The sequence below is a fragment of the Syngnathus acus genome, chromosome 12 (assembly GCF_901709675.1).
Source record: "Syngnathus acus chromosome 12, fSynAcu1.2, whole genome shotgun sequence".
NCBI lineage: Eukaryota > Metazoa > Chordata > Actinopteri > Syngnathiformes > Syngnathidae > Syngnathus > Syngnathus acus.
The window spans coordinates 4,692,419-4,705,207 of record NC_051097.1 but is presented as its reverse complement, the minus strand read 5'-3'; the positions used below and the strand labels follow the sequence as shown (position 1 = coordinate 4,705,207).

Sequence of the window (12,789 nt, the reverse complement as noted above, 5' to 3'; positions counted from 1 at the left end):
TTGTGCTGACTGGAAGCTGCAGCATTCAGGGTAAAGCCTTTTTCCGGACAGGAGCCAAAATAAAACAAACAAAGGAAGTGTCCCCTGGCTTCACAATGCAGTTGTTAGCCGTAAAGAAGAAAACAGCTTCATGATGGCACATTGAGGCAACAACTGTGTTTTAAGCTGATAACATATTGTAAATGCACCACAATGAGCCACCGGGGAGGAGGGGTGGGGTGTCAAGATGGAAGGATGAGAGGACACACAATGTCACTGAAACGGAATTATAGGACACACGCGCACAAACACTGCATAGCATGACTCTTGCGTTTGCCTCATAGCTCAATTCAGACTTCAAATCTTCGCATGCTCGTGTCATAACGTTTCACATTTTCCCTCTTCAACTCTCAGCATGATCGTAGCTCCCTCGGGTAATGGCGCCGCAATTAGGCAGAAGCTGTTGCCATGACTACAGAGACGAGCAAGAGAATACTGCACAATAATGAAACGCACACGGCAATCAGGTCCAGATGTGATTTTTGTCTTTTAAACGCCAACACAATAGTTTTGAAATAAATCAATCAAAATGCGATTGAAATGATTAGCTCTACCCATCCATCAATTTTCTGTGTTTTGATTCAAAAAATGAATATTGTATTGGTTTGAGACAGTTGAATAACTTTTCATTAGTTAGCTTCATTCAAATCTTAATGGTATGCTCAACACTTTGTAAATCAAATCTACAAAATTGCCCTTAAAAATTAAACAGAAGGCAGCATTATGCCATGTAAACAGCATCACCTATTCTACCTGCTAAATCGAGGATTACCCCTTGTGGCCATGTGGTTCTGCACAGTGATAATCTGCTGCCAAACAAATGTGCAGGGAGGCAATGTGGAGGGCATGTTTGCAACTAATGAGATATTAAACCTAAATCAATTAAAATTTCAAATAATCTGCTTCAGGGGGTGGATTTATGTCTGTTAAATGGGATTAAATTGGGGTGCTTCTGCACTAGCTTGAAGCTAAAGCATCACACGCACAGTCTGACCTTGAATCATTTATAAACATTCCAGGCACCACACATGGACACATGTCCTTAAATAAAGGTGCTGTGTTGTCGCCTGAGCGCTGCTGCTTAAGCTTCACTCATACCGAAAGGAGACCAGATGGAGGGCCTGAGCCGGACTGGCTCAAAGCTTAGGTGGACTCTCTCTTTCCCTGTCTCTATTCCTTTCTGACTACAAGGTCATAACACATCAACATTGGCTAGCGTGCTGTGGTTTTGCATCATTTCTATCATTATAAGACGAATCTATGTGAGTGACGCAGACAATACTGCTCAGTCGGGATTAAAATAGGATGGGGGAGAACAACATGGTAGCCGCAGAGACAACAAACACCCTGTTGTAGCTTCAATTAAAACTGCTAATTATGAGTGACTGTGGCCAAATCAAACGCTCTGGTGGGCAATACACAGCCCACGTGCTTCTGGTTGCACCACTGGTCTTGTGACAGGTTCTATAAGGCTCTAATGCTCTGTGAACCAACATGCGGCAGGTGAGGTTACACATAAACTCCACAAGGGATAAATGCAAGAAAATGATCATCTTCTTGATGCATTGTATGCAAATGTAATGTGGGTATATTAAATGATGTGGCAGCATTATAAAATGAGGAGAGCAAAGGAGGAGTGGGAGGAAGAGGACAAGGGGGGATGGGGACGATGCATGCATGGTGCCTTCAATGGAGTAAATGTTTTAAATACACTTACTTGCCCACGAAGTTCTCCAACACGGAGCTTTTCCCCGCACTCTGTCCGCCCACGACGGCGATCTGAGGCAGGTCCAGGTCGGCATTTTGGCCGATTGCGGAGAAAGCATCCTGCATGCGGTTCACCAGGGGGATCAGATCCTCCATGCCCCGGTTCCCCATCGCGGCCTAGTGAACGGTCCTCGACGGATGTATTTAGATTTCCCTGTTTAATTTGATGCCGAGCTGCGACCGAGCCCCGCGTTGCGTTCCCGTCCCTGATGCGCTTCTCCACCACCGAGCACCGCAGGAGGGCGGGGGAGATAAGGACGAGGATGAGCTCGCCTTCTATTTCCCCTGAAAACCTGCCAGCATGTAGTTCTCAAACGTCGCCGCTTGGTGGCCACACTGCTCTGCTTACAGCTTTGCTTTGTAACGTGACGAATGACTATGGGAATGACTCAACCTTAAAATCTGTTAAACGCAACAACAGCGCATTTTGTTAACACCAATATAATGTCTGCTTTTCAACACGGGGTGGGCCATAAATAGCCATTCACTATTAAATAATTTCTTTTAGCGGTAAACATGTTTAATGGTAAATAATTTAGGTACAAAAAATAATTTAATCAGAGATGGCACTGCGTCTCTGAACATATTTTAAACGTGGATTTAATTTTTATTTAAGATATTTTCATTTGATTTGTTTCATCTTTCACCTATGAAAGCTTGTGCATGACGTATTTTACCATGAGTTTAAATTATAGATATGAAAAAGAAGTAGGGAGGTAAAGAAGGAAAAGATCCCGGGACTAAAGTGATCAAAAGAGTTGTTTGAATGTAGCTACTTTTGGCGTATTGCTGCTATCTTTTGTAATGACTGCAGTGCAGATCTGTCCATGGTGCTGAATTGCAAGTTACATGGACAGGAACACGTTTATAATTTTTAACACTTAAAAAAAAACATGTCATACCAGTCTATGTAGCATCCTGCGTTTTACATGATGACTGACTACTTGAAAAGGCATTTCTGAGGCTAAAATGGCTAAATCCATCCATCCATTATGACACAAAATAAGCAACGCAGGAACTTTCCTTCTTGGAGCGCACCGCTAGAGGGCACTAAAGCCCAGTCGAAGAACAGATCTTACAGCTGTATAGGCAGCCGCATTGAGGTCGCAATTACGGTGCTGTTTTCTTTCAATGCTATAGTTAACATTCATCGTTGTTTCGTCGTCTTGTCTGACTATTTAGAAGGTAAGTGGGGACAACGTGTCCAAGAGATCTAACATAAAGGATTCGAACCATGGTCATTACGCGACGTTTAGCTAACTGACTGCATTCGGCCATTGAGCGGCGTCCAATGTTAGCTCTGTTTATATTTCTCGTAGCGGCGCTGTTCTAGTCTCTTCTCTCCCTTGTCGCCATTTGACGACATTTTTGTGTAGTGCATGCCTGTTATTTATGTTTAAGGTGCTTCGTTTTGTCGCTTTAGGTAGTAAAGGAAAGTAAACTTAGCGTTTTGTGTTAGCTCGCTTGCTTCCGTTAGCTAGTTGTCGTCGCGACCTGTTGTGTCCCCGGAGGTGGCTGTCATTGAAAGTTGGCCACTTAGCATTTAGCCTCTTTTGCTTTTCAGAAGCTCTGATAATCTTTTGACGTAAAGGAAGGCAACCGGAGCTCGCTATGTTCAATCCCCACACCCACCAACAGCAGCAGCAACAGCAGCAGCAATTTCACCAGCACCTGCGGCAGCTACAACAACTTTTCCAGCAGCAGCCCCCGCCCCCGCCTCCACCGCCGCCTCCACCGCAGCAGCCGGCTCCGACTCACCATGTCGGCCATCACCATCACCAGACACCGCGGTGAGCCTTTCGACGCGACCCCGGGGCTTTGCATGAGGCCTTCGGGTAAACTAGTTGTCTGAGTTTAGTTCACCGCAGCTCTTAAATTTGTATTCATTGCATTGTAGTTATTGAACCATTCATTTTATTCATTTACTCACGGTTGAAACAGTGCTTTATACTAAAATAATGTCACTGGATTGCAAGAATAACGTTAGAATAATGTAATAAAATAATTTTTAAAACCTACCTTAAAAACAGTTATTTTGTTTTCAACACGTAAAATGTAAGCGTTTATTTGTCTGTCTTATTTGTTAGCATTGTTTAACTTTATTGCACTTCAACACCATTTTGAAACAAGTTTTTATTGTTTTGAAATTTGTAAGTTTCAATTGTCAATGTTTTATCTTTGATTTGCAGCTATACATATTACTTGGTTATGCCTGTGGTAGTTTTTCAGGAGTATCAAAATTGTATTAAGCTGAAATAGTTTAAGAAAGAACTAATAACTTGACAAAAAAAGCCCTAAAATGAAGTTTTAACTCACAATATTGTTATAGAACACTACTGACGCAAAGGTAATACAATCAAGTAAATGAAGAAAATATCATTCAAATAAAGTTAGTTTTGTGAGTTCAAAAGTTTTTAATCAATGAGTATGAACTCATATCGCCAAACAATCGTAAGAAATGGCTGTAAAGTGACTACTTATTAAAGTAGTAGTAATTTAATTGAAATAAAATGACATACTTTTCCTAGAATATAAATTGTAAATACTGTGTGAACCAATTTTTTTTTTTTTTTTGCCAGAGCCATCCCCGTGCCTTCACATACCACGCCTCCTCCTCCTAGAATGGTCAACCTGTGCCAGGCATCCCAGACCACCATAATCAGCCCCAATCCCATGCTGCAGGGAGCCTTAATGATGCAGCAAATGCAGGGTGAAGACCAAAGATGAAAAACATCTCTTACCCTTTAATATATATATGTATGTCATGTATCACGTTATATTTCTTTAGGTAACATGCGGGGCTTTGGGATGGCCGGACAGCAATTCCGTCAATTCTTCACAGCGGCAAACAGGTCTCTGTTGGGGCCGGTTCCAATTGGCATGGCGATGAAGTCACCCGTCATGGGTTTCCCCGCTCCTGCTTGGTCCTACCACCCTCACCCGCGCTACTACAATAATGCCATACACGCCACCAACGCGGCCGTCGCCAGCGCAGCCACCACCACTAGTGCGGCCACCGCCTCTTTGGTTACCACTACCAGCACGGTAACACCTCTAAGAAAAAATATTGTCAATGATGTCATAAAAATGCCATAACCTTTTCTTTGTGGGATGCTTTTGCCTCCCGTCAGGACAAGAAGAGTGATAGCGAGCAGATGGCGGATGAAAATACAGCTGAGATTGCAGGAGTAAGCAAGGCCGGGGAGACTGAAACAGGTAGATGTGAAATCCAGGAAGTAATGCTTGTTTTTAAATGAAAGTGTCCGTGTTGACCATACAATGCAAGTATTATGCATTAATGAAAACCCCGATAATTAACATGGTGTCTCTCTCTCTCGAAAACGGCGCATCATTGTCTCTATAAAGACAAAAATCTTGATTGTATACCCTTTACTGCAACCCACAGATGATGTTGCGGAATGGGCGGAGGGAACTGAGCAGAGCTTTGAGGAACATCTTGAAGAACCTACGTCAAAGAGGCAGAGAATGGAAGAAGGGTGGGGCAACAATTTCAATTGCAGTAATGCAAAATTATGACTGCAGTTTCATATTTTTCTCCTCCTTTGTACCCAATCAGATCAGAAGAACCTCAAGAGGATGCCGTTCTCACCACTGCAGATTCTGATGGCAATATTCTCTCCATAGAATGTAACACACAAGGCAGCCAGCTTGATGGTAAATTATACTAGTGCACCAACATGAATGAAAAGTCTATTGGTGGACGAAATTCTTTCATCTTTATGTTTACAGACTGCCTCCTTCCTACACTGGGCTCAGAAATGGAGGATAGCCACGCCACCGAGATGGCTGATGGTGAGCCGTCAGACAAACAGGAAGCGGAAGGCAACGCTGCAGAAGGTGCCAACAAGTTCTACTGCTACCTCTGCACCGTCACCTGCCATAGTCAGGAAGTAGGTCAAACATCAGTTAATACTCAGTCAGCTAACAGCCGCTCTTTCACCATCTTTTTGTGTGTGTGTTTTTTTTAAGAACTTCCGGAGTCATATGAACAGCGTTTCCCACCAGCAGAGGATGATGGAGATTCAGCACATGAGCAACGCCTGCCTGGTCACACTGCTGCCGCGACTGCACGAGACCCTACAGGGGACCAGTAAAGACGGGTATGTATATGCTGGCACATTTGTGCCTTGGGAGTCTTCTGTGCTATAATTACTGTCTGTTTCTTTCCTCCAAAGAGACAAAAAAGTAGACAGGCAGCGTTGGTGTGGAACCTGCTGCGCTCACTACTCCACCAGCATCTCGGACCATCGGCGCACAGCGGAGCACAAAGTAACTTTTACTGTTGGCATACTATGCACCGTATTTTTGTTTACGTCATTATTCCATAACAGGTCAATTTGATAAAGCAAATCAGATTAAGATGTGGTTCACTGTACAGTATTTCAAAGCATGCAATATAGTGCTCAATTCAGCCTTCTATTGGTTGTTTTAAAACATTGTGCAACATAACGTTGTCCATAGGAATTCAACACATGGTTGACTAAACTCCTAACCTATAAAATGTGATACGTAAACTTTCCTGTCCTCCTTTCTTCAGGTTGCGAGCCGAGCGGTTGTGTCATCCTGCAGCCTCTGCAAGAAACACTTCAGGAGCTCCAAGATATTTGTGGCTCACTTGCAGTCCCAGGAACACCGTCAAAGATTAGAGAAGGTATCCGAGTGCATTCCTCATTGAAGGCACCAACAAGGGCTGGGCGTTGAATTGAATCTATTTTTCTTTTTATTATTATTATCTGAAACATTGATACGAAAAACATCTGGCATTTTATCTTAAGGCCATATCACCCAGCCCTTAGTCAAACATTGACAATGGTCCTTTACCGCCGCTATGTTTGTCATCAGCTTCAGGAGAACGAGAGCTCTGGCACCTCATCCAAGCTGCTGGACATCGACGGCTTTGAGATGGAAGAAGAAAAGGACGTGGTGGATGACCGACCTGACTCGGATGAAGAAGACTCCCCTGAGACCCAGGTCCTTATTTGTTGCTTCTGAATATGTCAAATCATATCGTGTAAACTTAGCATTGACTTCCTGTGGCAGGATGGATCGAGCTCGTGTAGAGAGGTGACGCTACAGGACATGACGAGTGACGAGCAGTATGAAGCCGACACGGTCTACGGTGAGCCACGTGTCGACAATTGATTTGTGATACACGTAAATGGGGTCACATCAAGAGCGGTCCGCCCCCTAAAAATATGTGGCGGAGCTTAAAAAAAATGAAAAAGTTTCCATTTTAGGTCCTAAAGTTTTCTTTTTTCTGATTTCCGTAGGGTCCAGCTTCTTTGTGCCAGTGGCTGGTTTCATCTGCCGACTCTGCAACAAATTCTACCATTTTGACTCGTCGGCTTTACACACACACTGCAAGTCCCTCAAGCACTTTGAAAACCTCAAGGTAAGCTAAGTCGTCATCTTAGGGTGATGGGGTGATTGTGGCATTTTGACATGCTATTATGATGAGAGGAAACGTCTTTTTGTGCTGTCCGGCCTCAGAGACACAAAGAATCGTTGGCTGAAAAATGTGACAACACTGAAAACAGCAACCACGGGATTTTGACGGGACCACCCACAGACTCCCCGGGAGAAGATAGCGGAGGGTCAGTTTCAAATATCAGCAGTTCACTCGGGACAGAAAACCTGCTCCAGGACAAAGCAGAGGAGCCCAACACTTGTCAAGCGTCGAACGCTCCGTCCGAGCTCCTCGCTGACAGCACAGATCCGCCAAACTCCGCTGACAACACCAATGAAGAAGACGACGAGGAAAATGCTTTGCAGAAGCCTAACATTAGACGGAGGTCCAAAAGAGCCAGTAACAGACGTTGAACAGTAACAGACGTTGAACGATGGGTGAGAGACTTTTTTTTTTTTTTCCTCTCCATCAAGTTTCAAATTCAATGGCGTATGACAAGAAAGTTGGACAGCACAATTACAAGGTGAGACAAATTAGCCCAAACCCATTGAGATATTAAAATATTAAACATATGTTTAGGACATTTGTTTTAGTCACACCTTAAAGGGGGCCTTCCAGCATAATTTTTCCCTGTGCTTTATACCGGTTTATTTTATTTTTTTAATCAGACTAAAGTGTACATTTAGAAGCAGCTGAGGAACAGCTCCATCCCTACTGCAGTGCACTCTGAAGTATATTTGTAGCATAAGTGAATAATGTGCCAAACACAGCATAATTCTGGACCGACCGCTGAATTGAATTCTAACAAAGTGAAATGAAGCCACACTGAAGAGAGGCAGCCAAAAACTACTCACATTGATGCAGCCATCACTTGTGAAAAGCTGTTTTTTTTTAGATTAAATTGAGCACAACGCGCACCGCATCTGACTTCACTGAACGACTTCTTTTCTCCTCCATTTTTTTGTTTGCCAAGCAATTATTTTATTTTTGGGCTATAGTTTTATTTACTTTATTTTGGTTTTATCATGTGACCCGTTTGAAGGCTAAATGCCTCTTCTACAAGACCTCAAATAGAGATTGGAAGCTTTCATTGAAGTCAGGTACGATTTACAGACTTTGAAACCAGCCTCTCGCGAACAAGCTAAAGCCACCGAAATGCCATTTGCTGTAAAACTGAGACGACCGCTTCATCGTTTGAAATCAAGGCTGCTCGAATGTCATGGTGTGTTTTCACGTTGGACCATCAGTGTTTGTTAAAGACATTTTGCTAACACGTTCCTGTGGACGTTTTAAGTGATGTGTTGATATTTGGTGGAAGAAGAAAAAAAAAAAAAAGTTTAACACAGTTTCTTTCAAGCAAACATGTTTTGTTTATTTTGGCTTCATTTTTTTTTTATTATTCTGTTCTTAAGGTTCTAATGCATCACTTCATCCTCAACTGTCCCACAAACATTTCATCCTCATTTATGGTTATTTAGAGTCATCAAGTCTTGCTCACACATGTAGCAAAGCTTGACATCACCATGGTGACTTAGCACATGACTAGCAAAAGGGTTTTTTGTTTGTTTCTCAAGACTGTGTTTTTATTCAGCTACTGACAAAAGTGAAATCAAGACTTAATGTTTTCTAAAATGTATTTTTCCCGATGTCATTTTAATTTATATTAAAACAGCCCAACAATTCCTTGCAGTGATGTATATTTTTTTAGACCGTATGAACAGAGAACTTTTCTACTTAAATTTGCCACATATATATATATACACACATTACAGATACAGGGAATGCAAGCAAAACAGGAAGCTGGCCTGTGTTACTAAGTCACATTTAGGGGCGGGGTATCTATATTAGGGATTTTTATGACACATTTCAAATACACTCAAAAACGTATCTTGGTTCTTCTGATGATAATTGCACTAACGAGTTCCTGTTCAGTTGCAAAGCTCTCTTGTATCTTCATTGTGGTCTACATCCGTGCCTTACGAACAGGGGTGATCATCCTCGGGAGGCAGATCTTCCAGCTGGGCTCGAAACTCCAGCCGGGCTTGTCGATTGGACTCAAGGAGTTCATGCATTTTGCTGTTGAGGGCATCGTTTTTCTCCTCCAGCCCGTCGAGATACGAGTTGATCTGGTCCAGCATGGAGTTGATTGCTGCAAACTCTGGAAGAAAAATGTGAGATAACATTAGGTACACCTGCTCAAGAGGGGGTGAGAACAGCAGGTCACACATGCACATTCGTGGGCCTTTATCTGCTGTATTTTACAAATCTGACCAATATAATAAAATTTGCTCAAGGGTGATGAAATTTTTGTGTTTTAGGGCCACGTTAAATTCTTAAAACGGACAAGGAGGTCAAACTAGGAAATTATATGCCTATACGTAGTAAATTCTGTTGATTATAAAAATACATATTTTGGAGAGTCTAATACTAAACCACACAAATGAATCAATGGGGTCACTACAATAAAGAAATACGCAAATCATAGGACAAAAAGGGCGACATTAAAACGACTCCTTTAGTTTTTCTGAGGTGATTTGAAACATAAATTCGGAAAATGACTTACCCTCGTTATTAAAGTCATCGTCGTCCTCGATGATGCCATCGTCAATGGAAATGTCAGGATCTCCATTTGGTCCTGACATTGTGTTTTTCTTCCGCTTTTCGACGGAGGCACCAGTACAACTATTCGTTTGCTTGTCTACGTGATGTTCCAATACATCAACGCAAGGTAAAATTAGACTAAATAAGATTGTTGAAGATTAGATGAGCTTTGACGCTTTAACTCATTAGCAGACTTGGCGTCAGTACAGTGTCTTGACAGTGTATTTATTATGAAGTAACGAAGGGGATTCTGGGCGGTATATGGGCGGGACTTATTATTCTCAAAGATTGTGCAGCAAGACAGATGATTCCACCTCATGTAAAATCAATTTTTAAAAAATGAAAGCAAAAATAAGTTGCGGTTTTGAGCGGTTAATTCCATTTGTTGTATTTTGTAGTAAATTACTGTAGATTACTTGTAATTGCTTGTAAATGACATCTCGTGAATTACTGCGTACGTTCATTTCCCCAAATATGAACAAAGTGGTCTGGTTACTCTTTATTATCTTTGGTAATAACTTGTCACCTGACTAAAAATGGGAAAATGATCTGAGTAGTACGTCAATGTTTTTTATTTTGCACAATAATAAAGCGACCACAGTCTTGTGTATGAATATAGTTTTGATGGATAAAATAACATTTTTTTAAATGGTAACCCAAAAAGTCAATATTCAATGTCGCTCTTTTATTACGTCACAGAGCGCAGACATACACGTGTGGACTAGACCGCAAAGAATCTTCCCTAAATCAAATTTGCGAATGTTTTGCAGCTATGAATGACTTACCTGCAGATGTGAAGACTTTCCTGCTCAAGCATCCTTTTCTAGAGGTGACTGACAGCAAAAAGGTGGGAGAACACGTCACGGGAAAAATGTGATGTAGCAGTCGTAGGTGCTCTGCTCGTGTTGTCACAACAACTGATTCATTTGTAACCTGTGATGCCTGAATGTGTAAAACAAAAATGAAATTGTCGATGGCTTGATACTGTTTCAGATAAAGTGCACACTGAACGGGCATGAGTTTCCATGCAACCTGGAGGAGCTGCAGAAGTTCGTTAAAGGGAAAAAGTATCTGAAGCTGAGCTCTCAAGCAGAGTTTAACTACAGCCAGTTTGAACCCCACATAGTGTCAAGCTCAAAACAACCGTAAGGACACATGCTCACCTCTGATTATCAAGTCACAAGTGATTTGCCATTTCTTGATTCACCATTGAAATGACACAACTGCTCAATCAAGTTGTCATGATACATGTGTTGTCTTATGCAGCAATCAGCTCTTCTGTAAGTTGACCCTCAGACACCTAAATAGACAGCCACACCATGTATTAAGGCACGTCAACGGGAAGCGCTTCAAGAAGGCTCTCGCCAAATGTAAGCGTGTAATAGGTTTCCACTTGTAGTGTGAGGAAAAAAAAATATATAACACGTAAAAATACTTGTTTGTTTCTGCTGCCCAAGATGAGGACTGTGTGAAGCAGGGCATCGCGTTCGTCCCAATTAGACTTCAGCAGAAAAGGCCGAGGGAGACGGGCACAGACGTCCAATGGGGCAACAAGTCCAAACATGGCAACGGCACATTTAAGCCATCCTCCAGCGACGACGAAGACCATAACGACTCCGAAGACAGCATGAGCGACCTATACCCCTGTCAGCGCCTCAAATTCTGCGCCTATTTACCTGATAGGTTTTCTTCTGTTAACACCGTTTTCTATCACAGCGTCGATGTTCCCTTTGAAGAACCCGGCCGAGAACATGGAGGCGGAAGAGTGCAAGGATAAGGATGACTTCCAAACCAGTGACGATGACGAGATGGAGGTGGACACGCTAGCCATACAGAAACGTAAAAAGGTCTGCAGAATTTGTCTGTTGAATCTGCATGACCACACTATTACAGACCATGCATTTTGTTCACATTTCAACAAGTGTGGGAAATGTTTTTGTCAAAATACACCAAAAATGAAAATAAATGTCAGACTGATATCAGTTCAAAGTGCAGAAATGCATATATTTTAAAAAAAGGTTCACTTGTTAATGGGTGCACATAAACCGCAGACTCATCTACTATGTTCCCTTAAATCATAGCTTGTATTTAATATGACACAAAATCACTTCTGTTTTCCAGGTCCAGGGTGGTGGCGCCTTTCAGAAGAAATTCAAAAAGAACAACTGGAAAGGCTGTAATAAAAAATCGGTGAAAATCAGGAAAGGAAAATAAATTATAGCAGCACATTTCTGTTGTCTTTATATGAAGCACAATATAGAATAACACAGTTCCTATACAGCAATGCATGCCTAAATTTAGCTTTTTTTTGTTATCGCATAGACAACATGAATGTTATACGACATTGGTGTAACTTTGAAATTAAATTCAATGCATTCTATTAGCCATTAGTCATGGCTAATGGCAGATGTTGCGCAATTACAGCGACACGACGTGGACAATATTACCTACTGTAAAGTGCTAATCTACCTTCTAAAATGACGTCTTTTCTGTGTCGGTCCGTTACACAGGAACGTCGATTTCTATGGCGACGTTCATGCTGGAAAGTAAAACAAATCCTTCCCTGTATGACAGTAAATTTAAGGAAACAACACATAACACGTTTTTATTTAATAATTTTTCCTTGAATATAACTGTTACATTTCCTTGAACGTTTCTAAGGCGTGTTAAGAGACCGTGGGCGGGTGTAAAAACAAAAAAAACACGCCCGTCCAGTTGCTGGTCCGTGCGTGCGTGCGAGCGCTCACATAAAGTATGTCGACAGAGAGCCAGCACGAACCATGAATCAGCATGTCAGGATGTTAGCCGTCCCGGCCGGCCTGGCGTTATGTGCGCTTTTCTTCATCCAAGCCGAAGACCCACCGAGCGCCCAGGTGGTCACCGACCACTCCATTTGGTTGAAAATGGTGTTGCGAGGTGCTCTAATGCGCCTTGGTATGTGCGTCATAGCGTGT

At 42.2% G+C, this 12,789-nt stretch overlaps 4 protein-coding genes across 13 annotated transcripts in view; 2 read left to right on the top strand and 2 right to left on the bottom strand.

Annotated features, from left to right (window-relative positions):
* Positions 1–2,131, bottom strand: part of dnm1a (dynamin 1a) — a 33,325-nt gene extending 31,194 nt beyond the window's left edge. For 5 of the 9 annotated variants that reach the window (XM_037265960.1, XM_037265959.1, XM_037265958.1 and 2 more), the window contains exon 1: positions 1,757–2,131. In XM_037265960.1, the coding sequence (XP_037121855.1) occupies positions 1,757–1,917 (161 nt within the window). In that variant the 5' untranslated portion in view covers positions 1,918–2,131. The remainder of the gene's footprint in view (positions 1–1,756) is intronic. The other 4 variants (XM_037265957.1, XM_037265964.1, XM_037265963.1 and 1 more) reach the window with 2 other exon arrangements.
* A 726-nt stretch (positions 2,132–2,857) lies between these two features.
* On the top strand, positions 2,858–8,916 carry ciz1a (cdkn1a interacting zinc finger protein 1a). Of its 2 annotated transcripts, none has more exons than XM_037265968.1 (15): positions 2,858–2,991; positions 3,371–3,596; positions 4,386–4,516; positions 4,595–4,851; positions 4,938–5,022; positions 5,213–5,303; positions 5,384–5,481; positions 5,557–5,717; positions 5,797–5,927; positions 6,003–6,096; positions 6,365–6,478; positions 6,676–6,798; positions 6,868–6,946; positions 7,098–7,219; positions 7,318–8,916. In XM_037265968.1, the coding sequence occupies exons 2-15, from the start codon at positions 3,418–3,420 to the stop codon at positions 7,645–7,647; spliced, it is 1,995 nt and encodes a 664-aa protein (XP_037121863.1). In that variant the 5' UTR covers positions 2,858–2,991; positions 3,371–3,417; the 3' UTR covers positions 7,648–8,916. The 2 variants fall into 2 exon arrangements, with proteins under 2 accessions (XP_037121863.1, XP_037121861.1); XM_037265966.1 differs by having other exon boundaries at positions 6,670–6,798.
* On the bottom strand, positions 8,628–10,093 carry c12h9orf16 (chromosome 12 C9orf16 homolog). The gene is made up of 2 exons (XM_037265971.1): positions 9,798–10,093; positions 8,628–9,392 (listed from the first exon to the last, which is right to left on the bottom strand). Exons 1-2 carry the CDS (start codon positions 9,874–9,876, stop codon positions 9,211–9,213), a joined length of 261 nt encoding a protein of 86 aa, XP_037121866.1. The 5' UTR covers positions 9,877–10,093; the 3' UTR covers positions 8,628–9,210.
* Positions 10,094–10,380: 287 nt separating this feature from the next.
* Positions 10,381–12,063, top strand: surf2 (surfeit 2). Its single transcript, XM_037265970.1, has 6 exons — positions 10,381–10,682; positions 10,829–10,980; positions 11,102–11,205; positions 11,293–11,481; positions 11,552–11,682; positions 11,957–12,063. The coding sequence occupies exons 1-6, from the start codon at positions 10,608–10,610 to the stop codon at positions 12,047–12,049; spliced, it is 744 nt and encodes a 247-aa protein (XP_037121865.1). The 5' UTR covers positions 10,381–10,607; the 3' UTR covers positions 12,050–12,063.
* The last annotated feature ends 726 nt before the right edge of the window (positions 12,064–12,789 follow it).